Source organism: Stylophora pistillata, chromosome 11, assembly GCF_964205215.1.
Source record: "Stylophora pistillata chromosome 11, jaStyPist1.2, whole genome shotgun sequence".
Taxonomy (NCBI): Eukaryota; Metazoa; Cnidaria; class Anthozoa; order Scleractinia; family Pocilloporidae; genus Stylophora; species Stylophora pistillata.
This window is the reverse complement of record NC_142529.1, coordinates 17,019,204-17,033,266: the sequence shown is the minus strand read 5'-3', so window position 1 is coordinate 17,033,266 and position 14,063 is coordinate 17,019,204. Positions and strand designations below refer to the sequence as shown.

General features: G+C 38.6%; 1 protein-coding gene across 4 annotated transcripts; it reads right to left on the bottom strand.

Annotated features, from left to right (window-relative positions):
• Nucleotides 1–3,106: 3,106 nt before the first annotated feature.
• On the bottom strand, nucleotides 3,107–13,665 carry LOC111343993 (uncharacterized). 4 transcript variants are annotated; one of them, XR_015993122.1, is made up of 14 exons: nucleotides 13,536–13,641; nucleotides 12,885–12,948; nucleotides 11,533–11,902; nucleotides 10,909–11,071; nucleotides 10,174–10,493; nucleotides 9,448–9,586; nucleotides 8,551–8,879; nucleotides 7,559–7,697; nucleotides 7,370–7,420; nucleotides 6,697–7,028; nucleotides 6,082–6,220; nucleotides 5,340–5,675; nucleotides 4,506–4,644; nucleotides 3,107–3,733 (listed from the first exon to the last, which is right to left on the bottom strand). XR_015993122.1 is itself a non-coding variant. In XM_088738270.1 (14 exons), coding segments are annotated over exons 2-14 (2,463 nt in total). In that variant the 5' UTR covers nucleotides 12,887–12,943; nucleotides 13,536–13,665; the 3' UTR covers nucleotides 3,107–3,725. The 4 variants fall into 4 exon arrangements, 3 of the variants coding, with proteins under 3 accessions (XP_088594396.1, XP_022806933.2, XP_088594397.1); XM_088738270.1 differs by having other exon boundaries at nucleotides 5,344–5,675; nucleotides 12,885–12,943; nucleotides 13,536–13,665; XM_022951198.2 differs by having other exon boundaries at nucleotides 5,344–5,675; nucleotides 13,536–13,640.
• Between the last annotated feature and the right edge of the window lie 398 nt (nucleotides 13,666–14,063).

The following is a 14,063-nucleotide window of genomic DNA, read 5'->3' as shown; positions in this document are numbered from 1 at the left end:
CTCATGATATCCTGCTGCATAAGTTGAATTCTCAATTTGGAGTACAAGGTTCTCTTCTATTATGGCTGACAGATTATCTAACTGATCGAACTCAATTCACGGTAGTAAACGGCCAACACTCAAATGTGCTAAATGTAACCTGCAGGATTCCCCAAGGATCGGTACTTGGCCCAACATTGTTTGCATTGTACACCAATGACCTACCAAGTGCTGTTACGTCTGGCTTTGTCTACATGTACGCAGATGAAACAACCGTTTACTGCATTGGGGACATTGTCGACAACACTGTCACTTCTTTAAACAAAGCTTTATCGGAATTGAACAGTTGGTGCCTAGAGAACTCTTTAACCCCTCACTCGGCAAAGTGTGAGGCTATGCTGTTTGTTATAATGTCATTCAGTCGAAAATCAACAATAAACTGAGCTTTTCAATGCCCGCTAACAATAAAGTTCGATGGTCTAACGCGCACATGGCTTCCCATGTTCGGAGTACCCGTGAGGTCATTCAGGGGTCCCCAAGGGGATCCCCAAAGGTTTCAATATAATAACACTGTTGATGAAGAAACCACACATCGGGCCACTAAACTCGGTGACAATTGGGGAGGATCGGATCGAGTGGGCGAAATACTCTCGTCGTTTTGGTGGTACTATCGACGAGAGACTTTCATGGACCCACCACTTTACTAATGTAAAAAAGAATTTTGTAAACAAACTTTGCCTATTGAAAAGGAGTTCGTTCTTGAACAGAAACTTCCGATTGAACTTATACTTCAAGATAATACTACCATCAGTTCTATACGAACAAGTCGTCTGGGGCGGCTGCCCCAATGCAGAGCTTCTACATTCGCTAGAAGTACTTCACCGTAGGGCGGCCAGAATTATATACAACTTGCCCCGAGATATGCCTACTGAGGAAGTTTACCGACATTCGAACTGGAATACTTTAACCCTCTATCATAAACTTCGATTAATTAAACTACTCCATAGTGTGTTTATAGGGGAAGCACCTACGGCTCTGTCATACTTAACATACAAACCATGCACCACATACAATTTTCGAAGGAGTAATAACTTGATTGTCCCGCGTTTTAACTCGCAGTTTCTTAAAAACTCCATTAGCTATAGAGGCGCTATACTCTGGAACGCTGTCTCGAAACATTTCACATTACAGCTTTCGTAATCGTTACGGTGGCCAATTTACCATTTCAACTTTGTTGATATATTCAAATTATTTTACAGACCAGTTTTCAGTTTTATATCGCAAAGGAAAGAAGGACTTTTATTTTAAGGATCTCGATTTTAGCGCACAATCAGTCCAGTCACTACCCAGGCACTACCAAGATTTTAAATGCTTTTAACTATTTTTATGTTTTAAACGCTGTAGTCAATTTACTTAGAGATAAATAATGTAAATCATTTTTATTATTCTTACTGTATATTTTGTAGAGTGATTTTTTAAGGGACACTATTCTTATTGTTATTGTAATCATATTCACACGACCCCACAAGCCCCCAGCTTTAAACCTCATCGTGTTTAAATAGAGGATATGATTGATTGATTGATTGATAGGACATGAAACTGTGATTTTGTTCTGAAAAACGAAACCAATCAAAACAAAGCAAAACAAAATAAATGTAAGTAGTGTTAGAATATTCAGCTTGACGCTCGAAGTTTGGTATTTGACATTCATGCGCATCTTCGCCATCTTTGTAGCTTCTTTGTTGATTATCTCTACAAGAAAATAATATAAGTTTCCAGCATGTCATCCACATTTGTTTTCGTTTCCTTCAATTTGGCGAATTATCCCTGGTGCACCACTTCTAGATTCAAAATTTACTCTAATTTCGCGCAAAAGGTAAAGATATAGGCGTAATTGCAAAATATGACTCGCCCTGCTATCTTCATCATGCTGGCTCCAAAAATACTGCTTGTAGATTCCAAACGCCATTGTCATGCTCTAGATAAGACATACCCCCAAAGAAACCCAAGTTAATGCCTTCAGAAGATGTTAAATTTTGAAACATTATCAGCCGCTCGAAACTAAAACAACCTGGAGGATTATAGCAGTTTCGAGGGGCCCCTTTTCAGCAAGTTTTATAAAATGCTTAAATAAGCGTTTCCACTAATTAGCTTTCTCCACATGAAAACCGAATATATGTGAATCTAATTATCTTTTTAGCAACACTGCTATCGGATGTCAAAGCAGATTTTATCTTGTGGTGTTACAGTTTCTTGTAGTACACCACTCATAGGAGGGTTAAACAAAGCAGACTAGAGTAAGGTGAAATAGTAAAACGCAGTGAATGAACCATCTTCCTGTTAACTGAAAAAGCTTGAGTCGAAGGTGGTTAGCAGATGTCAATGACAACTATCACGCTGTGTCAAATTAGATCGAAGAGATGATTGCTTCTTGATCTGTCTACATTTAGAAATGACTCACTGGTCACTTCTCGTTGTGACTTCAATATGTTATCTTTCAAACAGGTTGTGAGAACAGACAAGCCTATGATTATGAGTAAGAGGGTTTGAACTCAGCACAGCAACAAATTATTTTATCTGAGAAACAAGGAAATCTTCAACACTCAGAGGGGAGAATTACTTATTAGGTCCTGGGACGAACCTTTGACCGCTCTCATGATATTGTCTGACAATAAAAACGGTAACTGAGCCAACTATACATAAAATAACTGGCTCTATTAAGGAGAGGAGCTGTTTTCTCTGGAAAGATAAATCGTACGATTCTCCTTGCCTACGAATCCATCTAAAGGGTGTACATTATTCTTACACGCATCTCGCAAAACTTTCAAAACAAAACAATGTTGCCATTGAACGATGGGCGATGAAAGAGCGTCTCTGACCGAGGTTATTGTTAATATCAGTCATTCCGTTCCCACAGCCCCTTGCGTTTGTATTTTCTTAGTACTCTGGGGCCCTCACTTTTCTCGCGCTTCGGACGATGATCTTTCAGAAATAGAAGGTTGGTTAAGAGACAAGTATAATATTTCAAAACCCAAGAAAATGTTCTAGACATATGGTTTTTCTAAAAAAAAAAAAAACCTCGCAAGCCACGCAATGCAACACTAATTATCAGGAAAGTGAGAATGTGAAAATGACAACAAAACTTTAATTACTGACGCTGTTCGAATTAGTGATATTTCTATGTGGCAGTCGAGGTATGGAAACATAACCCTGAGATGCGCAAAAATGCTCGGGAAAAATAGAGGGAGGATTGACTTTTGCAGTCGCGGCAGAGAAAGAATGGAAAAAGCTACCCATTAACATTGGATCTTGTCAGAATGTTAAGCTTTTTAAGAAAAAAAACATTTTTATTGGCCAATAAGAAAGCTGCAATATTTTGCCAAGTGACTTGATTTTTCTTCACTGCCCTGAATGCTGGAGGAGCCATTTGCAAGATCGAAATTCAACAAGGTCGACTCTCTTTGGACCAAATGAGGTCATGTGGCACAATTACAATTGGTTAACATACCAATGATTTTTCATAACTACTACATATAATTTATGCGGTTAAGAGCTCATATTTGATCAGTAGTTGAGTTGTACCGTTGATTTAGTGACCCTGTGGTCACAAAATACCACAATAGCTGCGAGCTGTTATGGTTGTTTCTTCTTTATCAACGACTATGCTTGATCATTCAAAACTATCACAAAAAAACTTAATTAAAAAAGTCACTGAGGTTCAAATCTTCTTGAAGTCCTCTTCTTCTTTAATTATCTGTAGAGGAAAAAGACGGCATCTTTGAGGTAGATCAGAGGTAATACTAATCCTTCAGGGAGTCCATTGGTTAAATGAATGGAATCAGTTATGTAGTGATCCTGCGTATCAAAATATCTAATTGTTCAAATTCGGAAACTCGCTATGTTACCTGAATTTCGAATTCTATCCCCCCACCCTTCCTTTAACCGGACTTAACACGCGCATGGCAAAAACCTAAACAGCTCTGTATCATATCAAATGTTGTAGAAAAAACTAAATGTAATAATGAAAATTAATTGAAATATATTTAAAATAGTTTAAGACACGCTAAGAAATAAGAGTAGCTATAGTGTTCTACCACAAATGCCACAATCTGATTGTTTATTTGACTCGATTCCTATTCAGTGATAGATAGCATAAAAGAGTGCGGTTATAAGCAAATGAAGTTAAAAACTGGAGTCTTACTTTTCAAGTTTGAATGACTTGTAAATTAATGATCATAAAACAATTACATATAATAGATTATCTGTTCTCGATTTTCATTGCAGGGTAGAAATTTCGAGCTCATAATTTGATTGCTGGACTTAGTTGCGGATTTCTTCTAAAAGATGTTTGTGTGGATAAGCGAAAAGGAGAGCCCACATTCAAAACAAAACTATTTTCAGGTACTTGGTTTGTCTTTAAGTGCAACGTTCAACTATCTCTTCTCTTTAATTGAAATTGAGAGGATGGCATAAAAAAAGGTAACAACGAGAATATAATATACATGTAAAGAAATGTATGATATTACCATGACAACCATACACCTCCACTCTCATTGCTGCCCAGTTGTGCCACGTGAGAACTTGAAATCGAACATAACGCGCCGTGATTGGTCGGTCAAGGTCATGTGAAACAACCGTGTGACTGTTGGTGTTTCCTACAAATTCCTAATGGTTGAAATAAAAAGAGGAATTGTTACCATGGATATCATGATGGTAACCGAGTCCTTAGTTTACCAGAAAGATAACTTAATTCATATTTACTGAAAAAATATTGATGAAAAAGCGCTCTTAAGTTTCGTTATCGCCTGATTTAACTTCTTATAGAAAATAATACCCACGATATAATAAATAATGACACATAACTAACAATGAAATCGTTCAAAATACGTTCCTTTTATTACCTCAGTAGATGTAAAATAGTCTGAACACGTTCTTACCTTGAACAAATAACAAGGGAGAGAACCTAAGTATCTATCCCCCTACAGGACAATTGGAACACTTTGAATTGCATGTACTCATTGACTGAATACGAATGCCAAACGAAAAAAATGTCTGGCTCGACTTCATGATGAACGGACCCTTGCACCAGGCAATAGCCATTTTTATCATCATATGACTGACTTTCCTTCTCTTTCTTGTTCATTTCTTTCAGCTCGTAACTCTCGGGCCATACAACTATTTCCGGTCTTCCTAACACAAACTATTGCGGCCCTTATACGAATGATGTTTTCCATGAAAGCGTGTACGGAGCCGTCGGATGGCAAGAAAAAGCTGATTAGAGGAGACGTCCTAATGTATTGCAATGAACCCGTCAATATGCATTCTACACCATTTTAAGTTGTTTCTTTGTCGAGCCTGACCTACTTTATTTGTATTTTGTTGCCCTTGTTCCTTGTAGTATAAGAAGTTACTTGTGTCATTGCTATAGAGCAGTGAATACTTTGTAACCCATTGGGCGTCGTCGTATCTTCCTTGTGTGGCTATCAGTGTTATCCTGGTGTCCTGCCTCAGCAAATCAATCTGTAACCACGGGTTAAGGTCCTCCTGGGGGGCGACCCATGCTCCCTTCTTGGTGCCAGCTATCCTAGACTCCAGTCTCCCCAAAATGGCGGCGTGAAAATCATCGAGTTCCGAAGAAGCACTAATTTGTGAGTTAGCAATTTCACCACTTCTCATTCCAAGAGCCCGTTGACAATCTAGGTGCATAATGAATAGATGCTAAAGGTTTACTGTTGCTATTCTACACACCACTTAACTCCTAGAGGCAATTAAAATGAAGCTGTACTGTGTGATCGAGCATATCTTTACTCGATCATGACCCGGATTTGGCCTGTCAAATTTGTACAACCATACTTTTGCAACACTGGCCCCAGACTCCATGCTTTATGAATATCTTACTTGTTATTTAGGTATTAAACAAAATGAAAACGAGTTGGTTGGAAAGACTTGCCTTAGTCATCTATTTTGTAGGACAGGCTCAAAATTTAATGAGTTAAACGCAAGGTACGAAGGTTGCAGAGGTTGCATATGATCACTTTCAGAGAATTTTTGTTATGATTCAGTGTTGACAAAGATATCTGCAAAATAAAGTTTTCTCTATACCATGGCAACCATAAAGCTCCACTCTCATTGATGGCCAGGCGTACCAAGCAAGCACGAGAAAACGGATGTAACGCGCTGTAATTGGGGAGCTCAGGTCATGTGATACAACAGTGCGCCCGTCTGAGTTTGCACTGAACTCCTAATAAAGAATTTAAAATGCATCATATTATTTACGCGGCCGACAACTTAACTGTTAGGCGATCAAGCAAAAAAAAAGGAATGATGTTATGGTTCAAAACCAAGAAAAACATCTTATGTACGGTACTTTGAAAAAGAAGTTTGAGTTCTTATCGGGGAAAAGCTGCGAGGGGAACCGAGTGCGCCTTTAAGTTATCAAGGATTTGAATCATCAAAGCATTAGAATTAAGGTAAAAAGTAATAAAAAAAAACCAGGATAAATCAGTTTCGGTTCGAGATACTAAGAGTGCTAAGGCACCGAGGGATTTCAGTAACTATCGTAAAGGGGCCAATGAAAGTGACACTCGTTGTATTTGGCACTTTCTGTTCTGTTCTAGTGTCCCATTGCATGTTGAGCGCCATTTGCTTAAGGGCCCGCCATATTGTTTTGGAATAATTTCATCTTGATATTAAAGCCATGTTTATTGCAACACTCACCTTGTTTGCACCTTGCCCTTGGACTTTGTAGAACAAAAAATTACTTGTATCGTTACTGTACAGCAAAGAATACTTTGTCACCCACTGGGGCGAGGAGAATCTTCCTTGTGTCGCTACCCTGACAGTTTTGATATAATGCTTAATCAAATCTATCTGTAGCCATGGGTTGTTATCACCCACATGAGCCACCCAAGCACCACCTCCCCAACCTGGTACGGTCTTAAGATGAAGTCTGCCTCGAACTGCAGCGTAAATGCCATTGTACTCTGAAGACGCACTGATTTGTGAATCAGTAATTGCATAGCTTTCCATGCCGAGGGCTTTTATGCAATCTATATAAAGAGAAAAGATTATTACTTCCTAGTGAGCATACACACTGTCAATAAACTCTTCTCTAAAATGGCCATTAAAATAAGTCAAAGTCAGTCCACCCGTGATCCTAAAAAAAGTTCCAAAACATTCCGTGCTTAACATAACAACTGAATGTTATACATATTATCGAATTTCTACTTTGGGTGGGGTCGGGGGAAAGCAGGTAAAACTCTGACTGAATTGAAAATGAAAAAATGACTTAGGTTTTTCCTACTTGCACCTTTTCCGTATTAAGCGGGATTGTGTAGAAATTATGCACTAATGGTAAAAAAATGCTGTAAAATAGATATCGGCTTCTTACTTTGACAGCCGTACAGGCTCTCTTCCTCTGCTTTACAACCTGCCCATGTCACTGGTCGAAGAAAAAATATTTGAAAGTATCATTAGCAACAAAACAGTAAAAAAAAAATTAGCTTTTGAGCTGAAACATAAACACAAACCAACAGTTCTGAAAGAGGCGCACGATGAATTTAAATGAGAGATCCATTACCGTGGCAACCATACAGTTCTACCCTCATCGCATACCAACTGTACCAAGTTAGAACTCGAAAACGGATCACTCGCGTCCTGATTGGAGGGTTCAGGTCATGTGGTACCACCGTAAGCTGGTCAGTGTTTCCTGTAAACTCCTGGAAGATAAAATTGAAATTGATAATATAGAGTGAATTTAATTGCTTATGGACTCTTCCTTTTGCTCCAAATAACGGAACTAAATTCTATATTGACTCACACCCTCTTCACTGCACACCTTGGAGTCGCGCGTTGCATTTATTTACTCAGGTGATAATAGAGATGGTGCGCTCCGATTAGACAAGGACTGCGTCATGTCTCGCCACAATCACCCCACGTGATACGATCATAGCAAGGGTATTACGCTTTTAAGATTTAATTGGCTTCAATAGGACAGTTTGCATGCTTTGCAAAGGCACGTTTAAACAATCACTACGCGATGGCATTGTCTTTTCATCTGCTTCTGTCATGTGTAGTTTAGGAATTGATTATGTTATCCAAGCGCCTGAGTTTATGTGTCTGTTCTTTGATGCATGGCTAAAATAGGATAAGTTTATATTTTCCTTAAATAAACTTTTACCCCATGCTCAGTAAATATTGTGGAATAATCCCCTTCCCCTTGGCTTAGGGAAAAATAAACAATATTTACATTGCCATCCGCGAATAGCTGTTCATTAACTTTCTCACAAAAGTAGTTTGGTTATATCAACTAAGTTGAAATTGTACATTGGCCTCCGGAACGAGTTAAAAAGCTGACGTTTCGAGCGTTAGCCCTTCGTCTCCCGCTCTGACGAAGGACTAACGCTCGAGCTGTCAGCTTTTTAACTCGTTACGGTGTCCAATTTACAATTTCAACCTCACTGATATAACCGAATTACCATGTTAACCCCACCAATGCAACACCACAGTTTCTTTAGAAACTCTCAACCTTCTCACAAAAGATTCTGAATTAGCAGACGTATTTGGCCCGACCTTTTTCAATCCTTGTTCTTTGTAGTAGTGCCAGGCAATCGAATCGTTACTGTAAAGCAGAGAATACTTTGTCACCCACTGAGGATAATCCTGTCTTCCTTGAGTCGCAACACTGGTAACTTTGGTGTTTTGTTTAATCAGATCAATCTGTAGCCATGGGTTAGTATCACCATCGGCTGCGACCCAAGCTCCAAAAATAGCTCCTGGCACGGAGGACAGCAGGTGTATTCTGCCGAACGGAGGGGCGTGGTTACTATCATATTGTGAAGAGGCAGTTATCTGAACGTCAGAAATTGCATTACTTTCCATACCGAGGGCATCAAGGCAATCTGAACGGTCAAGAAGATCAAAATCAATCGGATGCTGAGATTGACTTTGAAAATTGATAGCAACTCTACTCGCGTTCTCATTGTTGAATTAGTTTTTGGACGAGAGTGAGTAAACACAACTGATCTGTCGAGAAAAAACTTTGATATTCTTGAAAAAAGAGGTATTCTTTGGTATAAAGTCAATGAAAATCGCAAACAGTTTCTGCTTAATACTTGCTATAATGACGAAGAAGACACAGTCATTTGGAAACGGCAGAAATCTCTTTAATAACTTTTCTCGTGTCCGCAACCGTTTCATCATAGACTACGCTTTTTTTTAGCTTAACGAGAATTGAATTTTTACTTGCATGATAGTGGCATCATATGCAGCATATCGACAGTGAAATATTACTTTTAAATTTTTTACCGTCTTTTCATTATTGGGAAAATAGTTAGAAAAGCATTTCATAAATTAAAGTTAGGACAAAACAAGAAACCCTTAGGCGTCTAGTGAAATTTCGAAGGCTTACATTGATGAATAAGTTAATCAGAAAATTATGAATACGAAAATGTATAAAATGTACTTAACCACGACAGCCATATAGCTCTACTCTCATTGCTATCTTGCTTTCCCATGCCAGTGGTCGAAAACGAATATAACGTTTTTTGATCACTGGATTTAAATCATGCTGCACTACACTGTGACGATCGGAGTTTCCAGAAAAAACCTGTAGGCATCGTGGGAATGAAATTGTTAAGGCGTCAGTCTTTTTCGCTCAACTAACAGACTATAAAGCTAAGAGAATGGATTTAGTATCCAAGATTTGTCCCAAAGATCATTCTTTAAGACAATAGTTCGATCCACTTTTACATTCATCTGGGTAGGCATCTATACTGACTATTTAGTTGGGGCACTGCTTGAATTTCCAATGTACGCGTGACCACTAACGCAGACGTATTTGTTTCCCGGAAAACAAAAATATTTTGGCGTTTATCAGACGAGCAAGCAGAAGGTAAACGTGAAAGGTGATGACTCAAATGTATATGTAGCCTTGAAAGCAAAACTATCTTTTTTTTTTTTTGCGTTTCTCGAACGAGCAGGCAGGAGGCCAACTTGATAGTGAGTTAGTAAGTGTTTCCCTCGCGCATACTTTATGTTCGCTTATGCTCTACAGGAAAAATTAAAACTACATTCCCGTTCACGTTCCCCTCATCATCACAGAACTACACTGATATATGTAGACAGTAACTGATTTGAATGTAAAACTACGAATACGAGTTATAAAGTTTATCAACATCAATATGGTCCCAATACCTTGTCTCTACTTTGTCCTCTGTCTCTGTAGTACTGAAAGTCGACTTTATCACTGCTGTACTGCAACTTATATTCTGTCACCCATTCGTCCCAATCATATCTCCCTTGTGTCGCTACACGTGTCACACTGACGTACAGGTTAGTCATCAGATCGATCTGAAGCCATTGGTTGATATCATTAAATTGAGTTATCCAGGTTCCTGAGAATTGCAGTCTCCCGAAAGAGGCAGTATAAGAGGCACTGAATTTTGAGGAGGCACTGATTTGCCCGTCCCTGATTCCTTTGGTTTCCATACCGAGGGCAACGAGGCACTGTTCAGCTGATAGGAATGTATAATGCGCACATTTACTCAAGACACAACAAATCAAGACAACCATGGCTGGGGTGAACATATTTCTGAAACTCACCTTCACTTACTGGGCATAGTTTTTGGGAGAAGGAAGAGTTTTAAACGATTCAGCAAAATCATGCTCTTATCACTTAGCATGCTGTTACACGTGTTAAACGTAAACTGCGATATGCTTACATATTTATCCAGATTGTGCTGAAGGATTTTATCACGCATAGATAAAGTTATCTATCTATCCACAGAACTGATATAAAGGCGATCTTATACGAAGCAGTAAAAACACAAAGGTAAAGCTTAATGGTGAACACAGTTATTTACAGATAAACGATCATTTTTACTTCTCAATTCACTTCTCTGACAACTTATAAATTCCTATATAACTAACCAACAGTTTGACACAGCTGGCCTGTGAATTCTCGGTTACAATTGCAGACAAATCTTTTCCCGGTTGCCTCACAGTTTTCCAGGCACAATCCCCCATTATGACACGGCTGGTCTCTGCAACAACTATTGGAGCAATGGGTGCAAGGACACGATGAACCTGCAGTCTAGGGATGAGGATATAAAGGACAGACCTTTTATCGCATGTATGTGTTTTCCCTCTTGATTCCGTGAACAAAGTAAAAACATTTTCCATTGAGAAAAAAAAATGCATGCGAATTGATGAGTAAAACTGCTCTAAATAAATAGCACCTAAGCTTTCAAGACATTTCAACACTTGTAGGATGTAAGAAACATCCAGTAATTCTGGGTGGGCATGAAAAATAATGCCTAATAATGCAGGGGGAGGCGAAGAATATTGTGGGGGATCACTTGGATTCAAAGGGAAGGGAGGGGGGAGGATCATTCGCTGCCTATAGAGTATAAAGAGGGATTTCGACAAAGATTGACTGTCAATCAAATGCCAGTGAAAGGGGATCGTAAGAATATTACAGAACCCTGTGAGAGGTCGACCCCTCAGCGATAAACAATGACTGGTTCCTTAAAAAAATCATAGATAATGTCTCACCGTTACTTTGTAGTCAATGACAAGATCGTAATACTGAGATCCACTCTTTGAAATCAAAGCACCGGGCTTTGTATGTCTGTTTTCTTCATTCAGTTGGCAGTTTTTCTGGTTAATATTTTTCAGGAAGTTGAACGAAATGCACCGACAGTTTGCTTGGCATGCTTTAAAACATTCCGTCACCCCTGCTGCTGAAACATTTGAAAACTCGTGTCCAACCAGGCAGTGGTCATCTACCATTTTCCTTTCCATGAAGAAGGAACATCCGATAAAGCCACCAATTTGACAAAGACTAGCGGCGAAAGCAGTCATAACTGCAGCCATTGCCAACAGCAGCATGATGGATTTATGAATACAGGCTTCAACGGATTCCCTGATGAGATGGAAATTTAATAACTGATCATATGAAAACAAAATTGCTGATTTATAAGTGGGGATTTGAATTTGGCCATTCCCGAAAGAAAGTCCAAAAACTATCCACAATTTTGGTGGAAAAGGAAAAAAACGTAAAAAAATTAAAAAAAAAAGAAAAGAAAAAAAAAGGGCCGTACCTTAGTCTAGGCGGTAGCCTGGGGTCGCTTTGGGTTTACATAACTTTGCTGGGTGATTGGTTCAAACAGGGCGCGTCACTTTCGCAGCCAATCAGATTAAAAACTATATAAAAAACGACTTAATCCCTTGCGTTTTCCTATGCTTTAGGCAGTTTGCTCGTTTTCTCATGGGTTTTCATCAGCTCCTTAAGACATTTTAAGTGCTTCAAGTTCTCTGTTTTGTCTTTTTGAAAAATTTGGTTTTAGTTGTACCTCACCCATTTGAAATGCACTCAAAGAAACCTTTGAAAATGATAGATAGTTCAAATAATTCTTTGACTCATAAGCAGTTAGTCCATATCAGATACAGACCATACGTTCTATATATACATTGTTCGGATCCGAATTTGGTTTGTTTTGTCTTAAATTAAAGCTGTTTGCTTAACCTTGACTTATCAGCCGACTCTTTTCATGATTTGGTGCTAAACTGCGTAGCCAATAGGTGGTTTGCAACCAATCTCTAGAGACACAGGTAACAATGGTGAAAGGAACAAATGTTGGTGGACGAACTAAAGAAGCTAATGAGATATCTATTGTTTACGTCCACCAACATGGCGGCAATGACGTAACGTACAAACTACCTATTGATTTTGCCGTTGCTTACGCTTCAGGAGTATTATTCCAAACGCTAAGCACAGCAAGAAACTTTCCTCTCAGCGTTGCTGGGGTGGGCGTAAATTCGCACAACGGATTTCAGCGTAGCTGACTGACATTTTTTTCAAGGCGTGATGAGCCGAAAGCTGGGCAAAGTCATAGCTTACTTACATTTCACCGTCATAAGAATCCTGCTTTGATATCTTTATTGCAAGGTCTCAGGATGCACACTTTTCTTAAACAAAGGATAAATGTTTCAGAGAATATTTGATTTGTTTGAAGTCAGGATTGCTACAGGTGCAATCCGATTAGCCCCAACTATAAGGAAAACACACTCGTACACTATTCCTAAACTTCATCACTACAGAACCGTATTACAATAGAGAGAAATGCTGTTGGAAACAAATTTGTCACCGTGGAATACATTACCATACAAGCTGATTAAGATCTACGTTGTACCATCTCGTAATTGCGCTCGTGACTTCCATCCCTCCATTCCAATTGAGTAAACATTTGACATTGATTTCGTTTCACTTTAACAGAAAACTTTCAACATTTGTGATTTGTAGATCTTGGAAAAGGCAGGTTTCTTCAGTTTATCGTCTCCTTCTTCAGCCATGCCCTTTCCCTCTTTGTTCACCTTTTCTATTTCATTATTTTATGTAAACCCATGTTTTAAACCCACTCTTTGGCTCACTTCAACTTGACGAATTATCGTTACGTAATCCATTTTAAAATCAAAATTTCACTGAGATCAATACCATTGAAGCAATTGTTGAACATAGAGACAAAACACTGAAGTAACATATCTAATATTGATACCTTTTTCACACCGTCTCTTTAAATCTTGTTCGCAACTTACTGAAAAATGAAGTCGGATGAAGGACTCTAACAGCTATCAGCTTCCTCATTAAGGAATCCTTCAAAGATCATAGAATAATGACAATTCATAATTCCAAATCGTTATCAGCCATTTGAATAATAATCTAACGCACACCTGCTATTTAACTGTCTTCATAGAGTTCCCACAGAGGCTCTTCAATAGCTGTTTTTTCGTTACCACTTATCCACTCCACAGGAGATCAAAAATAATACCTGAGCATGATTGTTTGCTTGCCAGGTCAATGTCACGAGATAAATTTTTAATCTTTTACGACGGGCAACCTGATTAACTTTGTTACGGGGTTTTCTCACTGAGTGCAGCGAGCCTAAGAAATAGCAAACAATATTAACAACTCGACTACGAAATTATCCATAACGGTTCAAGTAAATATAGGATCCTTTTCCACTTTCGCATATTTATAAGCATTTTATTTTAAGCTATGACAATATTCCCCAGTCTAAAATTTA

What these genes read in the sequence shown, in the direction of transcription:
- LOC111343993 (XM_088738270.1), bottom strand. An exon ending in TCATTGACTACAAAGTAACG is followed by an intron (nt 11,072 to 11,532) that starts GTGAGACATTAT and finishes CCTCATCCCTAG; the next exon opens with ACTGCAGGTTCATCGTGTCC. An exon ending in GAGGACAAAGTAGAGACAAG is followed by an intron (nt 9,587 to 10,173) that starts GTATTGGGACCA and finishes CGATGCCTACAG; the next exon opens with GTTTTTTCTGGAAACTCCGA.